The sequence below is a fragment of the Lutra lutra genome, chromosome 15 (assembly GCF_902655055.1).
Source record: "Lutra lutra chromosome 15, mLutLut1.2, whole genome shotgun sequence".
NCBI classification, from domain to species: domain Eukaryota; kingdom Metazoa; phylum Chordata; class Mammalia; order Carnivora; family Mustelidae; genus Lutra; species Lutra lutra.
Genome location: NC_062292.1, coordinates 42,940,078 through 42,959,529, shown reverse-complemented (window position 1 = coordinate 42,959,529; position 19,452 = coordinate 42,940,078). Strand labels below are relative to the sequence as shown.

General features: G+C 51.0%; 1 protein-coding gene across 7 annotated transcripts in view; it reads right to left on the bottom strand.

Annotated features, from left to right (window-relative positions):
* Positions 1 to 1,220: 1,220 nt before the first annotated feature.
* ATP2B4 (ATPase plasma membrane Ca2+ transporting 4) overlaps positions 1,221 to 19,452 on the bottom strand; it is a 97,661-nt gene continuing 79,429 nt past the window's right edge. For 4 of the 7 annotated variants that reach the window (XM_047703844.1, XM_047703843.1, XM_047703846.1 and 1 more), the window contains 6 exons: positions 19,252 to 19,443; positions 18,593 to 18,806; positions 17,396 to 17,607; positions 16,311 to 16,418; positions 14,190 to 14,366; positions 1,221 to 5,710 (listed from right to left, as the gene is read on the bottom strand). In XM_047703844.1, the coding sequence (XP_047559800.1) occupies positions 5,399 to 5,710; positions 14,190 to 14,366; positions 16,311 to 16,418; positions 17,396 to 17,607; positions 18,593 to 18,806; positions 19,252 to 19,443 (1,215 nt within the window). In that variant the 3' untranslated portion in view covers positions 1,221 to 5,398. Of the gene's footprint in view, positions 5,711 to 10,827; positions 11,009 to 14,189; positions 14,367 to 16,310; positions 16,419 to 17,395; positions 17,608 to 18,592; positions 18,807 to 19,251; positions 19,444 to 19,452 lie in introns of all 7 variants that reach the window. The other 3 variants (XM_047703847.1, XM_047703848.1, XM_047703849.1) reach the window with 2 other exon arrangements.

Here is a 19,452-nt window from a genome sequence, read left to right as displayed (position 1 = left end):
CAGATCCTAGGTCCAACCAAGACAGGGTGAGAGCAAGGGGCAATCCAGGCCCAAGCTTTAGAAAGGACTCTAGCTGTGTGTGTGTGTGTGTGTGAGTGTGTGTCTGCCTGCCTGTGTGCTTTGCACCTTTCTTCTAGCAATGGTAATTGGGAGGGAAACTATAATGGGAAAAAGAGACTAGTTCTGTTTTGTGAATGACTTCTGTTATCAAACAAGACCTATCCCCCTGTTGTGTATTATTCATTTTTTCTCCCCTAGCCTGTTTTAAAGAAAGGAAGTAGGCAGTGTGCCTGTGCCCCTGGAGTGCGAGCTGGGGCAGGCAGGAGACGTGGGGATGAGAATTCATACTCCAGAAGCTTTTCCCTCCAGGGCTGGCTCCGCCTTCAGAAGCAGCCTGTTCAAACAGCCAGCAGAGTTTGGGCTGTCTTTCTCTGTCATACTTTTCCTAGCAGACCATGGGGAGCCCACAAAGTCCTTTCCTCCCTTTGATGTGTTCAGAGAGGGCAGGGAACTTGATGGAGCGCCGGGATGAAAGGTACAGGGGAGTTCTCAGTTCTGAGATACGAAAGTTCAGAACCCAAATGACCTGCCAGGAAGCTGTTTTGGCCCGAACCTGGGGCCTCACGGGTCGGTGAATGGAACAATTAACAGAATGGGACAGAACAAAAACTTGGGCGAAAAGAGGGACAGGAGAGCCCCAGAGGCAAGATAGGAAAAAACGGTGCTAGTATCAGAGGAATGAATTGGTCCAGAATGTATTTCATTAACAAAACCCAAACAAACAAAAAAAAGGGCAAAGAGGATAAGAAAGGACTGTTATCCTTCCAGGTTCACCCTTCTCAAAAGCTCCGGCTTCACGTGCCCCAACTATGGATTCTGCCCAAAGCAAGCTAAGCCAAGCTTGTCCTGCCAGCGCGTAGCCCTGGCAAGCGGGACCACGAGGGGCCAGAGGGCCGTGTTGGCGGGGGAAGCGTGGAAGGGGCCAGTGACAAGCTGAGTGCCAGGCTTGCATGGTCAGGGGTCTTGATGCAGCTGTGGCGGGTCCCTTCTCAAACTCCAACAGACCCCCCCAGTGACATCACCCACGAGTGGAGACACACTGAGGACAGCACAGGTACTGGTGGGCACAGGTTTTTATTCTCGGTGCACAGCAGTACTGGTTTCTGCTCATCAGCAACAAGCTTTATTGGTTCCAAAAAAAAAAAAGATTATCCCTTTTTATCCCGTCTTTTCAAACTCCTCTTCTTCCCGTCCCAGTGGACAACATATTTAAATTTCAGATTTGCCAGTTTACAGCATTCCCCCCCCCTAAGAACCATATAAATACATGCAAAACATTGTACAGAGAGCTTAAATAATAACCGAATGCAAACACCGTTAAGCCAAAGGCAGATCATGGCAACACACGCTGGGGTACATATTGCTTGGATGTCACTGTGTTTGCTTTATGTCATGCAGACCACAACCGTCAATCTTTTGTTTTCCTTTTTTGTACAAAAATACCAGTACTTGTTATACTCGTTACTGGGGGATAAAAAAAAGAAGAAGAAACTTGAAATTCCTATCTGCGTGCTGATTTGAAAAGCACAACGTAGATAGATTTTGTTGGCATGTACGTCCGGCATATTCACATATGGCATATATACAGATGGGGAGCAAACACGAACCAAAGGCCAATTCGGTCACTGGGAGCTCCCTTCCCTCTGTCTCTCCTCATCAAGAGGAAAGGGGACAGCAGGCCTGACAGCAGGGCCGGGCAGGCGAGGCACTGGCACTGAGCTACATGGAAGGGCATCTGGTCTATTCTGAGGGAAAGGCTGGAATGGCTTCAGAATAGCAGGCGTTGACACGTGCCTCATCCCCGCCGCTGCGGTGGGTGGTCCCTAGATGTGGGAAGTGAGGACGCGCGCACTTTGTGATGGTATCACGGGCTGCTGAGAGCGATCACCAGGCCAAGGAAGCAGGAGAGGAAGGAGGTGAGGCATTTCGAGGCTGCATGCGGACTTGCCGCACCTTCCCGGGTTTTCGGCAGTGAGGTAATCGTGCAGATACCACTGTACAGACTCTCCCCTCTGAAGCTCGAGTGGAAGAATCCCAGACCCTACAGAACCCACGGGTGTCAGAAGGATTGCGAGGTGGTCTCGCTGACACCTTTGGGGATGGGGAGTCATCATTTCAGAGGGCAGAGGGTACCTCTGGGAAGGACCTAGCCCCGAGATGGTCACTGCAGGTTAGAACCAGCCTTTGTGACTTCCACTTAGAACTCTCTCCCCCATCTCACAGATCGCACACGACCTTTCTAGGGGAGGGGAAGTCCCAAATCGGAGCCTTGCACAAAAACTCACTAATGGAAAACTCCTGGGGCAAAGAACCCATAAAACATGGGTGAAGGAACCCATGTTCCTGGGTGAATGCAAACACCCAATCAGAGCATCCTTGCAGCCCAAGAGATATTCACGCCTTGGGTACCACTCTGCCAGTTACTCACCAAAAGAAACACATCCGGGCAAGGCCCCTGACCCTGATCGCTGGTTACTAAAAAGCCTGGCACCCATCTTTATGGCGGTGGGGGTGGGGGGGATCATACACTCATTTCTCGCTGGCTGCTTTCCTTCCCATCCGCAGTCCACTGCCCGCTTTCCTAGGTTTCTCTAGGAGAATTATCTCACCTTCTCCCCATCCGACCCTTTTCAGATCGAAAGCACCATATGGGCGGAAAGCTTTATTAACTTCGCCATATTTACTCACTGCCAGTTGGATCACTAAAACTGAATAGAAAAAAACTTATATAAAAAACATATGCACATAAACACTTAAACTTACTCAATTCCATATCAACAAAATTTATATTAAAAAAGTCTAGAACCCAACACATTTTCCCCCCACTAAGTATAAAGATGGCTGTTTGGAGAAAGGAAGTATGGTGCGTTGGTTTTAAAACCAGTCGCAAATATACGAAGTCGCCTGTCATGTCAAACAGCTGGTTTTGTGCTCCTTCCACAGGGTAACACGACAGCACTTTACGTCAAATCCTTAAACAAAATACATATGGCTGACTCGAAAATATCCATTTCTGAGCTAAAGAAAACTATATATTTTTGCATCATATTCTCTATTTTCTCTCCTACCATGGAAACTAGAAGACACACAAAAGCCATTGACTTTAAACAAGTAGACACAAGCCTTCAAGAGTAACCTGTCAGGCACCATGAGAGTCTTTTGGGAGCAGGAATGGTACAATAGCCTCCGAAGTTTGTTATTGGCTTGTTTTCAAAACTGATCTGAGGTAAGAAAAGACTTGATAGAACAAAATCTCCCAAAGTACTTAATAAATATGTGTATACCTAACACCTCCGGTGAGCTGTTTTACTCCCACATGAGGATTTAAGACAGAGAAAAGATTGCTGAAGCATATGACCTTTACAAAACCCAAATCAAATCTGGTGGGTTGCGCAGTAATGGGGTTGGGCAGGGGGTATTGGTTCTTTGCTCTTCCTACCTCAGACAGCCTGGGTGGAAGGGGTGAGGGAAGAGGGATCCCGAAGAGAAGGCTGGAGAGCATGGGTTCAGGCCGCCTTACTCTCACAAGTGGAAATTTGGCAGTTCACAAGAGCCTCAAGCCCCATCCCCCCACTCCCATAATTTCTTTCATGGGAATTTGTAGACATGAGTTCACGGACCCCTGCACAGAAGAGCTAATGTCAACATCAGCAGGGATAAAAATGGCGCTCCCGCAAACGTGGTTCCACCTTGTCCCATCAAGGAACATTTTAAAAAGTCTCCTGGTGAGGTCCCCAGCTCCGGAGAGGCAGGTGGGAAGGGGATGCTTTGGGCAGTGTTCAGGGAAAGAAGGCACAGGGCTTAATCGTGTAGCAGTCGAGCACATTCTAGAGAGGGCCTTGAGTGGGGCATGTGGGAAAAAGGAAGAGAGGAAGGAGAACTTTTCAGGGTGGGTCTTTTGCTCTTTAAGTCAGCAAAATGTCACTGGAGCCCACTTGGGATGCATATTTTCAAAAGCAGAACATGTAAGAAAGGCTGGGGCCTGTTGAGAGACCGGATGGGTTAGAGGCCACGACAGAGCAGAATGACAAAGCTGAGGGGTGTGTCAAAGCTGGTACTTGGGCACCTAAGCTCAAGGTGTCTGGTTTCTCAGAGGAAGGTTTCTCAGAACCTGCTAGTATGGTCCTCTGGCCTCTCCCAAGGCTTCTCAGTACTCAGTCCCCCAACAAGCAGGTCCTGTCCTAGAAGAGCCTTGACAGAAGGCTTTGAAAGTAGTAGTGGTCAACCCAGGGAGGAGGGCAGAAGAGTTGGCTTTGATGGTCTGTCTTGTCCTGGACCTGCCTGCTGCTGGTCCTCAGGACCCCAGGCTAGTAAGGGGCAGGGCCTTTCTCAATCCATTCTTTTGCCACCACTTTAAGAATAGGAGGAAGCTCGGGCTTACAGTCAAAACTATATAATGAGCCTACGCAAGCTTCATGGTCAAGGCTCATCTCCCTAGCACTTAGGAAGGACACACACCTGACTAAGACGGCAGTTCAGAAGTGGAAGGTAACCTGACAACCACAGAAACACATTCTTACCAGCTCTCAATTGCTTCAAGGGGATCCCATTAGCAAAGCAACCTCCCTGCCTCTAGGACTAAGCCAAGGATTCCATTGGGGCCAGAAGCGAGAATGGCCAAAGTTGACCCAATTCAGCCATGTCCACTCCACTTTCCTAATCATCACAACTTAAAAATAAAAAGAAGAAAAAAAGTAAAAAAACAAAAAAATTAAAAAAAGAAAAAAAAAAAGGAAGAGTGAAGGTAGGGCACACAGTGGTCACAAAAGACCAGAAGAACCTTAGGCAGGTTTGACTAGAAAGGCAGAAAGAGCTAGAGGGCTTTAGGTGCAAGTTTTGAAAATGGGAAAGTCATTTTAAAAACACTTGCTCTATAGGCTGATTCTATACATTCCATTCCTGCCTCTACACATTTCATTTGGGAACGTTTGTCTCTTGGAACCCTCGACTTAGTTTATAAATGGCACAGACTCGTAGGGTAGAATCCCGAAGTCAGGAGATGGTGACAAACATATGCATACTGGGGAAGAGTCTGGGGTGGGGGAGACACCGAGAGAACTGTCATCATTTCTTTAAAAATGACAGCGGACACACCCAAGGAGTAGACCCTACCCTTCGCTACATGCCTGGGGTTTGACTGGGTCCTGCTACAAACCCCAACTCAAGTTGAAGTTGAAATCCTCGGAGGTCTGTGCTCCTGCCTCTTCATGGTCAGGTGGGGGTTCACACATACTTGGGAACAGCTGACACGACAGTGAAAAGTCCCATCATCACCTCACAGATGGGACAGATGAAAAAGGACACGGGGAAAGCGGGGATGGGAGCCAGAGGATGAAGTTCAAACGGACGTCTCCAGGCTGTGCCGAGGGCTGTCCGAGTGGGAGGCGACAATTTGCACTTGACTGCTGTCCACCGCGTTGTTGTTTTTGTTGGCGTATGGCGTGACCTCACCGTCCAACAGGAGCGCCCTAGTCCCGGACGTAGGATTGTCAAGATTTTCCTCCTCGTGCTCATCCAGGAGCGGTGTTCGTGGCACTTCCTCATCTATGGCGAATTCAGGGTGGGTCATGAAGTTGTGGATGGAGTTTTGGTTCTTGGGTTTCTGAATGCTTTCGTGGAGGGAACTATGGAACGCTTTGACCACTTTGATCTATACGGGGGTTGGGGGGGAAGGAAAAGGGGGATGAGAAAACACGAAGGTGAGAATTGGCTAGGACAACAAGGAACTGGTGGCTTGAGGAGAGAAACAAAACCCCAACTACAAAACACTACGGCTCAGCAACCAAAACCAAACACATGAGAAGAGATTAGGGAACATGAGGAACGTCAACTTTCAAGCATGGGTGTGGCGTAGGGTGAGTAATGGCAAACAGCTGAATATTTCAAAGCTGCATTTAAAAAAAAAAAAAAAGGAAAAAAAATGTAGAAAACCCAAAGCAAAGTTAGCATTCCCAAACAATCCATTCTTCAAACGAAACAGAAAACAAGGATTCATTAGTTCTTTTGGATGAGGGCAAGGACGTGGGAACCAGGTGCAAATTAACAGCCGAACTTAAAAGATGATTCAGACACGTGGCTTTCTGTGTCGAGGCCAAACATTTCGTGAACGTGGGATGGAAAAACTGCACACGAGTTATCTGTTTAAAACCCTTAGCGAGTCAAACGCATACCGGTCCATACATAAGACGCTTCAGGCGATAAGTGGCTATGGATACCGTGCAGCGAGGCAGACAAACACTCATCATTTGTGCCAGCAGCATGCAAAATATTATAGTCTCTGGTTTAATCATTGCTCTTTTGGTCAGGAAACATGCATATATTTCCATCCCACAACCTGTGCCATGTCCCCTTCCCCCCAAGAGAGCAGAACTCTGCCCCTCCCAGCCCTCCCCTGACAGATGCGGCTAAACCACGGGTACGAGAAGATGCCTTCCTCCTGACTACGGAGAGAAGAGCTGGCTGTCACGGTTCAAGTGCACGTCCATGCCTCTGGGGCACTGCACGTGTGCCTGGCCTGCAGCTTTCTGAAGCTGTTGCTACATTGGGAAGGGGAGCATGACCTTACGTGGAGCAGGGAAGGGACGGGACCAGGAGAGAAACCACCCGGTCGGAGGCTGTGCTACAGCTTTTCTGAGGAGGTGGATGGAGAATGGAGGAATGGAAATACCATGTGGCTTCAGTGGGCAGAGGGAAACACACGGCCCTGTATGAGTCGAAGTCTCTTTTTACCGCACAAAAAAAGGGAAGGGATTCAGTCAATTGGGGGAAAAGGAAAAAAATTAAGAGCAACTGATTGCCGTGGCCAGCCTTTGCCTCCTCCACTGGCACCAGCTCCTTTGGCACCCTGCTTTTCTGAATGGTAGGCCTCTCTGAAGTCTGGTTTAGAACCTGGGTTGGCAGAACGGGTCGGGGCCGTAGGCTGGATGCCGAGATGTTGGAGAGAGAGGCCAGAGGGGAAGGAAGGTGGCTGGAGGACAGTGTTAGTCATGGGGAGGTGGCTGATCTAGTCTTGTCCAAAAATTCTTCCCTCAGGAAAGAAATGAGGCTGATGCAGGAGAGACAGCTGTGGTAGGAGGGGCAAAGGGGGGAATGCTGAATGTTGGCCTGGGGCCCCTCTTCCGTGCCTCTGCTGTTTCAGCAAAGAATATGTCCCTGGAGAAGAGGCAAGAATGTGCAGACAGCAGAGGCAGAGAGAGTCAGGCAACGCTTTCTATCACTGGATAGAGTCTCCACAACCAATACCCAAGAGGACTTACTGAAGTCGTGTCTTTGCTGGCTAAGGCTTTCCTTATCTCGCCTCACTCCACGACAGCCTGGCAGACCCACCCAGGATGGAACTGCCCAGAGCTTAGAAGGCAAGGCCTCTGGCGCAGGTCATGATCTCAGGGTCCTGGGATCGAGCCCCTCATCGGGCTCTCTGCTCAGCAGGGAGCCTGCTTCTCTTCCTCTCTCTCTGCCTGCCTCCCTACCTACTTGTGATCTCTGTCTGTCAAATAAATAAATAAAATCTTTAAAAAGAAGGCAAGGGACTCTCTGGCACTCAGTAGAATTGGCTCCATGCTTCAGCCACGAGGAAGCAAGGGACCTGGGTGCACATGTGCCCTGTGGAACAGAAATTAAGGACCTACGTTTCCATCCTTCTGTGATTGCTGTCGACCATCTGATGGGTGAGTTTTACCTGTCATGTTCTCTTTGCTCCAGACCCGGGTGAGAGCAGATAGAGCAGAGGCTCCGTCTGGTCTTCCGGAGGCGCCAAGCTTTCACCAAACTCCGTCAAATCTGAGAGCAAGGCACCTTGGATGAAGTCAGCCCAAACCCAGTGCTTTCTCCCTGGTTAATAGGTGGGTTCAAAGTCATACCAGCCCCTGTAGGAGGGATGACAGAGCCCACACTTTGGACCCGCTCCTGCAATTTCCGAGTTTTTAACAAGTGCTGGAGAAGAAAAGGTACCTTTATGCCACCAGCTGGTTATCTTCAATATCAGTGATTTTCAAACTTCTTGCTTCTATTTTTTTTTTTTTTTTGAAGCAACTGAGTACTTAATGAAAATAATTGTATGTGAAGTCTAGTAGAGAAAACAGATTCTTAAAAATTGGGGTTAGGGTCAGGGTCTGGAGCCCTGTTTTCTGGCTTTTCCTCTCACCTGTTGGGGTGATCAATAACACTGTTACAAGCAAACAATAAGGGAGATGAAAGTGAATAGGAATGGGTGGATGGAAAAAATAGGGAAAATGTCTTCTTTGGGGGGCAAGGAACAGTCATCTGGCTAGACTGCAGGGCTTCTAGAATCTAAAGGGAAAGCAGCATCCTGCAAGGGAAGGTCAAAGGAAGAGGAGTCAGGGAGATGGCGGCCCATCTAGTGGCCTGGTGGTGGAGAGAAGGGTGAGGGGTGGAGGGCTAGGGGTTGTCACAATGCTGCTCACCTCCAACACGGCCTCAGAGAACACGTAACACATGCTGATGATCACACAGGTACATCCCCATCGATCCACCCCAAGCAAAGGGGGCAACCTGCTTCCCTGAGGCCTGGTGCGTGAATGGGGTACGGGCAACGGGACATGGCTAGCGGGTGCTGGGAAAGCTGTAGGCACTCTCCACTCAGCCAGCCAGCCTTTCCTTCCCCAGTTATTGTCCCTCCAAACCTCCGGGAAGTGGCTCTTCTGGGGCCCCTGCCTACAGGAAGAAGTGGCTAACTGAAGGGCAAGTCTTTCTCGGGTCTCAGGAGTCCCAGTGACGTCGGACTTTCAATCAGGCATGAAGGTTAGAAGCACTCCCTGGAGCCCAGTGAATGGGCAGATGAAGACTCCCGTTCTCCAGCTAGATTCTAGAGTCTTCTGTTCTCTTTTCGGAAACCAGGGGAAGAGAAGGGATTAGAGATTTCCTAGAGAGGGAAATCTTCAAGATTTATTTATTGAAGTTTAGACAAATAACTGAATTCACTTGGGAGATCTGGAATGGAGGCTGGGGTCCTGAAATGCGTGACTGTTTCTTCTAGGATGTCTAGGTAAGGAGGAGGAGCTGGAGAGAGAGAGCAGGTGTGGCTGTTGTCCCCTGACCGAATTTCTGCCTTTGAGGGTCAGTGGCTTACCCTCTACTGGCAATTCCATAAGAGCCCAATGGGCTCTGTCTTCTGCTTAGTGTCTTTCCACCTTCAAATTGCTGGGATGGCTGACACTAGCCCTTCCTCACAGAAACGCATGATTAAAAAAGAACAGGCACTAGTTAGAAGGACAGGGAAAAGCTAGAAGAAAAAGAGAAGTAAGAGAGGCATACAGAAGAACTAGAAGGAGAAGCTCTTAGATATTTGCAGGGTAAGACTTACTCAGTTCTTTGACTGCTTTTGGGCCTAAAGAAATATGTGTTTATAGAAAACCCACCCCTCATACCTCACACCAGAACACTTTTACATTTGGCCACAAAGACAACAAATAACTGGTCTCTGGTCAGCCTGTTTAGCTCCCAATCACGTAAACCACGGACAATGCACCTGTTCTTTCTTTAGTGCACCCCCCTTCAGGGGTTTTGGGGGTTTTTTGGGGGGGGGATAGGTTGAAAGTGGGGGAAGAGATAAATAAAATTGTCAAATATCTGAAGCTCACAATAGACTTAATATACAGAGACTTCTTTCCCACCAAATACCATAATAGCACTATCAGCAAAGAGCCTTCTCTCCTCTCTCTGTCCCATTTGGGGAAGGTAAAATGACCCGGAATAGGAAGGCATAAGCGTTAGCAAGAATCCCACCATCTACTGACGGGAACTCCAGATCTTAGGTCACACACTGACAGCATTCCAGCAGATAGGCTGGCTGAGAAAGGGGCTCCTGAAACTTTAAGCGCAAAATAAGGCGTGAAGGGCTGGCTATGGGTGAGACCATCGAACTAGAGGAAAAGGGAAGGCAAAAAAAACCCAAACCAAAATAAAAGTTGCTCTTCAGAAATTCCTAAAAAGAAAAAAGCTGGAGTAAGGAAAAGTAAGTTATTTGGACCTTTGAGGATACATTTGTCCTGCGCAGATGTGAACACATTGATTCTTAAGCCAGAGCTTGGTTTGACGTCCCTGAAAAGTGAAACCTCGGGGACACCCAGCCCTGTGCATGTGAACTGAACACCTTCTCTTCCTCACACTCAGCTACAGCTTCTGCACCAATACTGTCAGCTCACAACAGAGCGGTAGCCCGGAAGGACTGTTATTATCGACCAAGTTCAATGTTGGCTCAGTGATGAGGGATCTCCTGATAGAAGAACCCATGGGAAGGATAGTTCTTTTCGTACTCTCTTTCAGGAGGTCTGACACTTGCCCCCTTCCCCGCCCCATGAAGAGAGGGCAGGGTTTTCCCTGGCCTAACCCCACCTCTAATCTCAGGAGATCAAGTTCAGACTCAAAGGAGCAGGAGGAGAGGAGAGGAACACCAACATACCCAAACAAAGCAAAACCAACCAACAAACCAACAACTCAAAGTAAAGCCAAACAAACAAACAAACAAACAAAACTCAAGGAAGAAACAAGCAATGCAGAGGAACGTTCAGAAAACAGGATTATTGTCTTTGAAATGGTTATGGTTTAATAGTTTCTCAACATAATAAAATAAAATATAAGGGCACACAGCCTGGTTTGGGAGTGGGATTTCAGTCCCATCTTCTCTTAAGTCAGAGATCAAAGGGAAAAACCAAAAGGAAAAGATAACCACGGTTGGTTAAAGTGGATGCCACGTGCTCTCTTGTGGTCATTTTAGCAAATCATGCATCATAATAGACTCTCACTCACTGCCCAGAGTAGGAGATGAGACAGCAGCAGGAACAGAAGTGGTGGGGGGAGATGTGACTGGCGCCACTGTTACATAGGATGAGCTAGGAACATGTCTAACGTCAAGGTGCTGCCCCATGGTCTGTCGCTTTAGGACTCCCTTAAAAGAGGCTCCCGTCTGGAATGTGTTAATTACGTCGATCTGCAAAGAATCAGAGAGTGAGACAGCTTTGCTCCACAGTCCAGAGAGAAGAGGAAAGGTGGGGGGGTGGGGGGTGGTCCTGGAGGATTAGGGAAGGGGGGTGGAAAGTGCTGGGAAAAGGGGACAGGAGCAGGAGCAGGAGCAAGAGAGAAGTTTCCTTCTACACAAAGCAATGGTGAGGAGAAGGGTGGGGAGGCGGGGGAACCATTAATCGCGCCACACACTTCATTTAAAGAATAGTTTGCCATGGAGGCCAGATACCCAGCCAGAATCCGGTCTTCTCTTCCCTTGCAGCCTACAAAGGATGTTTTAAGTGTGCAGGGGTCCAGAAGTATCTACAGTTTAAAGGGACTTCTCACCCCGTGACTCCTAACAGAGACTGACAGCTTATTCATTGTGTTGACCTGTAATCTTAAAAAACAAGGCATGCCATTTAAGATAGAAGGGGAAGTATATATATCAACTGAATTTTGAGCCTCAGGAACCTCTGAACCAATTAAGTTGACTACTGATTTTTGAAGATTTTGCAGGAAAGTAACTCCTGCGTTCAAAGAAAAAAAGTGAGGCATGTGGTAGAACACATCCAGGTGGTCGGGGCAGAAAGGCACTTAGACCACGACTGCTGGGTCACCTGCTTCTGGGTGTTTGCTCTGAGAGCCCCCTCTCCTTGGGCTGAAATGGACAGGGCCCGAGAAGGGAGCTCAGGAACCCAGCAGCCAGGCTCTTTAGCAAGAGTGCCGCCAGCACCGGGGGTCCTAAAATGTCTGGCAATGTCTGAGAGTAACTCAGTAGCTAGACTGAGGGCGGGGGAGCAAGACATGCTGGCTGGCGTGATCAGTGACAACAGTCTAGCAAGTGGTCTCTAGTTTTCTGTGTCCTACTTCTCAGACACAGGTGATTATGTGCCATTTGATTACCGATGATGGTCTTGGTTTGGGGCCTGGGACAAAACTACTGTCCTGGTCCCTGACCACTAGGTGACAAGGAACAAATCAAAAGGAATTCCTTCATCCTTTAGGATCTGGTAGAATCGTCATAAAACTGCCCGCAGACTTAAGACCAAGGGCTGATTCCATTCACCAGAATGGCTTCAGTTCCCCAGGTGAGAAGGGGACGAAGCAGGCGCCTTATGAGGCAGACAGCTGTTCTTATTTATAAAGCTTCCCGAGAAGCCACGAAATGTTAAGGGTTGGTTTCTGGATTCAGACCAAAGTCTGAGCTAGACTACCATCCCTTCATGGCGTTACATAGTTTTTAGTTCTGGGGGACGGAAGAGCCTGATCCTGTGGGAGGGAAAGGGCTGCACATGGGGAGGGGACCGGTACGGGTCCCCCCACCTCCACAGGGGACGCGGATCCCAGGGTTACCTTCCCAAAGCTTCTGCTCCCCAGTGCTTCTGGGTCTCCCTAAACTAAAGGGACCAGAAGGGGACCATTGCTGGGCCTCCCCCGCCATCGCCCAGGTGTTTCAGTGAGAGTGACAGCAAGGATCAATACCCCGACGACAGGGGGCTCTGTCGGAATCCCACTGAGGCTGACAAACCGCTGCCAGGAGCGAGCTCCAGGGGTCTGGGCTCACTGGCTTACGGGGCCAGGTGTGCGCTGCCAGGGCAGGGGCTGGGTGCCTGTGGCATCTTCGAGGGCTGCGTTTGCTTCCTAGGTGTAGGCCTGAATGCCACTCTCGCCTAGCCGCCCCAGGTCCCGCAAGGAAAGGCAGTCTGCCCAACGCCGTAAGGCCATGCATCTGAACCCAGGGTACACAGTCAAAGGAGTGGGAACTGGGATTGGAGGGGAAGGAAGATCCGTGAACCTCAGCCCCCCCAGGACAGAAGGAGATGCTGGAACGAGGGAATCCTGGCTAGGAAAAAAAAAAAAAAAAAAAAAAAAAAAAATCACATAGGAGGAGAGGAGGCAGGGACCCTGAAGGGAAGAAAAGCAGACAGGTTATTATGAAAGGAGCAGACCTGAAGGAAAGCACCAGGGCTTCGGAGACAGGAGCCAGTGGCCTAGAGGGTGGGGCAGTGTCTGCAGGTCCCGGGGACTTACCCCTCTTGGGGGAAGGAACCCGGGAGAGGGGAAAGGAGTCCCAGTGGTTCCCTAACTAGCCCTGCCCTCGCACCTCCATCATGGTCTTGCCTGTGGGAGACAAGTTCCCAGTGGGTATGCAGTGGTGAGGTTTCATTTGATCTCTCCTCCCTATGACTGAAGGAGGTGGGCTTGACTAGGGAACTTTCTACGCCCTCGGCAAGGCTGATTTTAGAGATTGGAACTTGTTTCCGGGATCTCCAGCCAATCAGCAGAGAGGAACAGGCCTGCTCTCTGGAGACGGAAATCTCGACTAATACAATAGAGGCATATAGGGCAAGAACAGGGAAAGTGATAGAATGACCAGGGCCTAGACCAGCTGCCTACCTAGGAGCAGGTGGTTATAGTTGCTGCATGGAAAATGGGAAGAAAAACGTTACTGCGAGGCTCCACGGGCAAGGGGGCCCAAGGGCAGCATCTGTGCCAGTTCAGAATTTTCGAGAAGGGAAAAGGTTTGAGGAAATTATAGCTTCTTCCTTTTGGGGAAGCAAATCTGAATCCTGCAAAAGATACTCAGGCACTGAGAGACTTTTGTCATTTATATACACTGAGCCGTCAGATTCCCCACCAAGGCCTTAAAGTATGAGTGGGGAAGATACGAGAGGGTGAGTTTCTTTGGCAAAGATCCTTCCAGATAACAGCTACGTTACCCTCGCAGCAGCTGGAGGACTTACACGAAGCATACGCTGGCAATGCTGGTTTAGAGATGCTGCCTAGCTCCTTTCTCCTGAAGGGCGGGGAAGGACGCCGAGCATCTCCCACCCCAAGGTCAGAGGTCAGGTCTGGTGCTTGCAAGAGACCGTACACAGGGAGCTTGCTGGCCCCATGGAGGGTGGCAAAATGGGCTTTAGAACCAAACAGAAGCTGAAGGAAGAGGCTACCAGTTTGTGTTCAGGGCTCTGAGACCTCTGACTACTCTCCTCTCAGAGGCGCCCAGGCAGCTGGTCCCTGGAGCTAGGGGAGCTCGGGCTGCCCACCAGTGGTGAGCCTTAGGGAGGGAAGAGATGTGAGCCACCAGGAACAGCTCCCCCATCCCCACACCTCCCCACACGGAGGGATGTCTTCTCCCCGGCGAGGACAGGCCACTGTCAGAGTACCTGAGTCTGGATACGGTTCAGGCCCCGGAACCAGAGGATCTGGCCTCGGCGCAGCTCCATCTCCGCGTGGTCAATCTCGTCCAGCCCCTCTGCGTCCTTGGTGATCTCCTCTTTGGTGGTGCCGTGCCCAGCCTCCTTCAGGAACTTCAAGGATTGGGTAGGTATCGTGGAGATGATCTGAGAACAAGTGCAGTGGAGGGGAGATACCAGAATCCAGGTGAGAGGGCGGTCACGCAGCTCACATGGTCAGGCCCTCGCGTAGGTCACTCTTTGCCCCATCAAACACCGGGGAGGTGGTGGGGTGGAAGGGCAGTGGGAGAGGTGTCAACCCGGCCAGGCAAGCACTCCTCAGGGCCTCCCAATGGCAGGCCCTCAGGAAGGTTTTCTGTATTTGTGGACACATGAAGGAGAACTTACATTCGCGTGTAAGTTTGCCAGCCATCTGCCTGGGTTAGTTATATACTTGGTTCTCCTTCCGTCTCAGTTGCTCCTTTCCATTTTGCCAGGAAAGGGAAGGAACTATAATGCGTGGCACATGGTAGGAAGGGACAGAGACCAGGGCCCGAGGGAAGACAAGGCTAGGGATAGGAGAGGGTGGTCACGTTGCTTGTGTATGGACAAGGGGAAGAGAAGTCTTGGAAGGGAAGGATCCTCTTCTAGTTAGCGCATGCAGAGTAACTCCCTGTGTTGTAAAACGAGGGTGAAAAAGCAAAACAAAACGAAAAAACCCACCCAGAAAAACGAGGGTGAAAGGATACTAGAGGTTTTCTTGGGCTTGGGGTGAGAGAGACCAGGGAAGAAGGGACATTCGGGTATCATCAGACATGGGGCAGTAGTCTGGGCTCAGGAAGCATCAATCAGCTCTCCCTGACACACAGACGAGGAATAGACAGGACTGGGACAAGAGAAGGGCTGTAGGAGTGGCCCAGCATGGAGCCAAGGATTCTGAAAGGGGAAGAAGGTCTGCTCTCGGATGACTGGAAGGTGCTGCTGGGACATAGGAGCCGTGCTGGTACCCGGCATCAAGGCCGCGTGGCCACGTGTGAGACTAGACCCCGATGGGAGTTCCGGACCATCAGTGAAACAACTAAGCTCCACTTAGGTGTGAAAGGGTCCCACTGGTAAAGCAACGCCACCGAATGGGACAGGGAGGCGGGGCTCATGGTAGGAATCAGGACAGCAATTCATCAGGGAGGTATCTGGGACACAGGAAAGAAACAACCAGCAGGTCTATGGGGAAGTGGTCCCAGGGAAGGATCGCGGGGGCCACTTAGAGCAAAGCTGTCACCCAGGTGGCTTGGAGCCTGTCGGTAGAGACTGGATGTCTGCAAAGCAGAGCTTCTCCTGGCTCAGAGCTGGGGATAAGAGGGTGTGCAAAGTGGTATCTGGGAAGGAACAAAATTTGCCAGACCTGATCCTATAGCTAAATTTTACTGTGTCCTTAGATGGTACTAGAAATTGTTCTAAGTCATTTCTGTGTCGTAACAGATGGGCTGATTAGCAACAAGGAACGATGATCCTGTTCTCCTAAGCTGAGGAAACTGAGGCACAGAGTGGTTAAGACGCTTGGTCAAAGGGATTCAACTTGTGGAAAGGAGATGTGGGATTCAAAGCCGAGGAGCCGGTCCCAGCGTCCATGCTCTTAACTGGGTGCTATGCTGCTTCTCTAGAGCCCTCGTGGGTCTGGATTTATCTCAAGTGAGAGTCAGCCATTCAACCCAGTCAACCTGTTCAGGCCGTGGTGAACACGAGAGGCAGGGGAGCCCTAAACTAGGTCAGCCCAGCAGCTCACAGCCAGACTACGGCTTTACTAAAATAGACTTCCGCTCTGTAAACATCTACTTCTAAGACCCTTAATTTTGTTTTTCTCTTTTTAGCAAAATTCCGTTGAATATTTCCACTCCCATCTCAGAGACGCTAAGGGATCTGCTTAGAGGAGATCCACAGCCTCCGAAGTGGGGGGCATTGACAGGATCCTGCAAGATGGAAAGACCTGGAAAACTGGGGGGAAGAAGCTCATGGCGAGGAGCTGGGAGGCACTGCCATCGCATGTCCCATCTCCTCCAGAGGAGAGAGTCTGCCGGCCGCACACCTGTACTGGGCGAGCCGGCTGCCACTCACCTGGCCCCATAGCAGTTCTCCGATGCCAATGAACAGACACCAAAACCACTGAGACAGGGTGAGCTTCGTGCAGCTGAAGGGTTTACCCCCAAATTCCACAATGAGAATCTAGAACCGAGAAAGGCAGCCCACCATCAGGGAGGCGAGTCACGGGCAGCTAGCCCTCCAGCTGAGACCACCAACACGGCGTCAGTGCCCCGGCCCGTGATCCCTGTGGGCCCAGGCCCAATCTGCTCGTTGGAGGAGGAGAAAGAGGAAATCCAGAGCGGGGAAGAGAGGACAGACACAGTCTTTCTAGAGACTCTGCTGGGGAGACAGAGCTACTTACTATGAATATTATTAAGGTAAGACCTGGCAGATCCAGGGGGATGGAAGCTTCTGGTGACTATAGCTAGTGGGCGAGGTGCCAAGAGAAGGCACAATGAGGGAGAGGAGGAATTGAAGAGGCAGGCCAATGAGGGGGACCCCGGCAGGGGATAGCAGGACCCCTTGGTGTGGGGCGAGCTCCTAGTCTCCTGTATCTGTAGGGCAAGGAGGAAGGGACCCGATCCTTCTACCACCGGGGCAGCTATGCCTTGACCCCGGTTTTACGAGAGGAACCCAGGCCAGCTTTATCTGTCCACTGCTCGAGCACCCTGCCACCCCTTCTGTCTGTAGACTGCACCGTGTCTTCTGCCAAGGGCCCCCCACGAATGCAGGGGCGGGGACAAGGAGGGAGCCTGTCTGGCATGTATCTGCCCATCTCATGTACGCTGGCAGGAGGGACAGAAAGGACCTCGGCGAGTGACTCTCTCCTTGGCCACTCTGGGAAAATTCTGTGCTTTAGAAAGACAAGGGAAGGATCCCACCCATCTCGTTTTATTTGCTACCAACGTGTTGCCTTGCACCGCGGTACCTGACCCAGCAGGCTCCAGTTCCAGAGCAATGTGCAGATGGGAGCCAACCAGGAATCCAAAAGCACTCGATCTGCAGCCTGAGTCCCCATCATTCCCTCCCTCCTTCTCCGGGTACCTAGTCAACCCCGCTCCCAGCTTCTGCCCTCTGCCATCCCAGCCGCCCTGCCCCGACTCCAGCTAGAGGCTCACCTGGCTGATGAAGGTACCCAGGACCACGGAGCAGAAGATGAGGTTGCGGAAGATGCCCGCGAAGACGTTCCTCTCTCCGTGGATCTTGCGGGAATTGATCTCGTTGAAGAGCTGCATCAGCACGAAGGTGTTGAAAATAATGGTGTAGTGCTGGCTGGGTGGGGAGTGTAGGGGCGCCTTCCTCCCGCTGTCAATGTCAAAGAACCTCTCACCTAGTGGGGACAAAGGAAGCGTTAGCGGGTTAAGCGCGGTCTCCGCGAGGGCCCAGTTTGAGCCCAAGCCCGGGTCCTAGGGCTGGTGTCCATTCTCTCAGGTCAGTATCTGAGCCACACTAGCTAGCAAACACTCTGAGTGTCAGCTCTGGTCTCAGCGTATCTGACTCTCTCTCCGTGTCCGCTACAGTGACTCTGACTGCTTATGGTGCGGCGTTGGGGGTGGGGGCTGTGCAAGGGGTCTGGTAGACACAGGTTTGATCTTAGTGTCGCTGTATATTCAACACGGGACCCGCGCTTCAGTTTTATAATCTTAAAAAAAAAAAAAAAAGCTACAGAAAGCCACCCTGTGAAATTCTTTTTTTTTTTTTTTTTAAAGATTTTATTTATTTATTTGACAGACAGAGATCACAAGTAGGCAGAGAGGCAGGCAGAGAGAGAGGGAGAAGCAGGCTCCCTGCTGAGGAGAGAGCCCGATATGGGGCTCGATCCCAGGACCCTGGGATCACGACCTGAGCCGAAGGCAGAGGCTTTAACCCACTGAGCCACCCAGGTGCCCCCCTTTTTTTTTTTTTTAAAGATTTTATTTATTAATTTGACAGAGAGAGATCACAAGTAGGTAGAGAGGCAGGCAGAGAGAGAAGAGGAAGCAGGCTCCCTACTGAGCAGAAAGCCCGATGCGGAGCTCGATCCCAGGACGTTGAGATCATGACCTGAGCCAAAGGCAGAGGCTTTAACCCACTGAGCCACCCAGGCACCCCCGCCCTGTGAAATTCTTAAGAGGAGTAGCTAAATAGCGGCACCTGAACCAACAGGTAAATATCGCAGGGCAGCACAGAGCGGGGCAAGGGGACACACCCCGTGGGTGACACTGCTGTCACCCCTAGTCCTGTGCTCGACTTGCTACCGTGCCACCTTCTCTCCGCGGGCCATTCTCTGCCCCCGTCTCCGCTTAGCACCCCGACCCCCATCCCCCGCGGCTCACCGGCGAAGACGAGGAAGAAGATGACAGTGAGCTGGTAGACGGCGTGGCCCAGGATGTTCTTCATCATCGTGCGCGAGATCAGAGGCTTGTTGCGGCCGTAGGGGCGACGCTTCAGCAGAGACTCCGTAGGAGGCTCCGTGGCCAGGGCCAACGAAGCAAAAGTGTCCATGATTAGGTTAACCCACAACATCTGCACGGCTTTCAGTGGGGAATCCTGGTGGGAGGAAGCACCCGTCCTTTGAGCTTTCCCCGGAAACCAGCCCCGGGCTCACTCAGCAGCCTCAGCTTTGGGCTTGCAGTGACCTCGCTTCCGCCATCCACCCGGACTTTGGATCCAGCTGTTCATTAGCTGAGTGACCTTGAGAGCACTACCTAACCTCTTTGAGCCTTGGGTTATTCCCCTGTAAAATGGGGGGGATATCCCTTTGCAAGGTTGTTTCTGAAGACCACAGAGGTACTCATCACAGTGGCTGACATTAGTGGTGGATAAGTTCTCCTCCCTCCACGTGGGCAGAAGGAGACCTAGGAGAGCGAATTCCCGCCCCTACACCCCCTGGGGAACTCCTGTCCTTAATCCTCAGTAGCCAGGACCCCATCCCCCACGTTCCCTCGCCCCTGCCTCATCCCTCTCCTCCCGGCCCACCCTGCACTCCCTTCACCTGAGTGATACAGGCCCCGGTGAAGGCCACGATCACGGCTACCACGTTGACAGTGAGCTGGAACTGGAGAAACTTGGAGATGCTGTCATAGACATTTCGCCCCCACATCACTGCCTTGACAATGCTGGTGAAGTTGTCATCCGTTAGGATGATGTCTGATGCCTCCTTCGCCACGTCCGTGCCTGCAATGCCCTGAGTGAG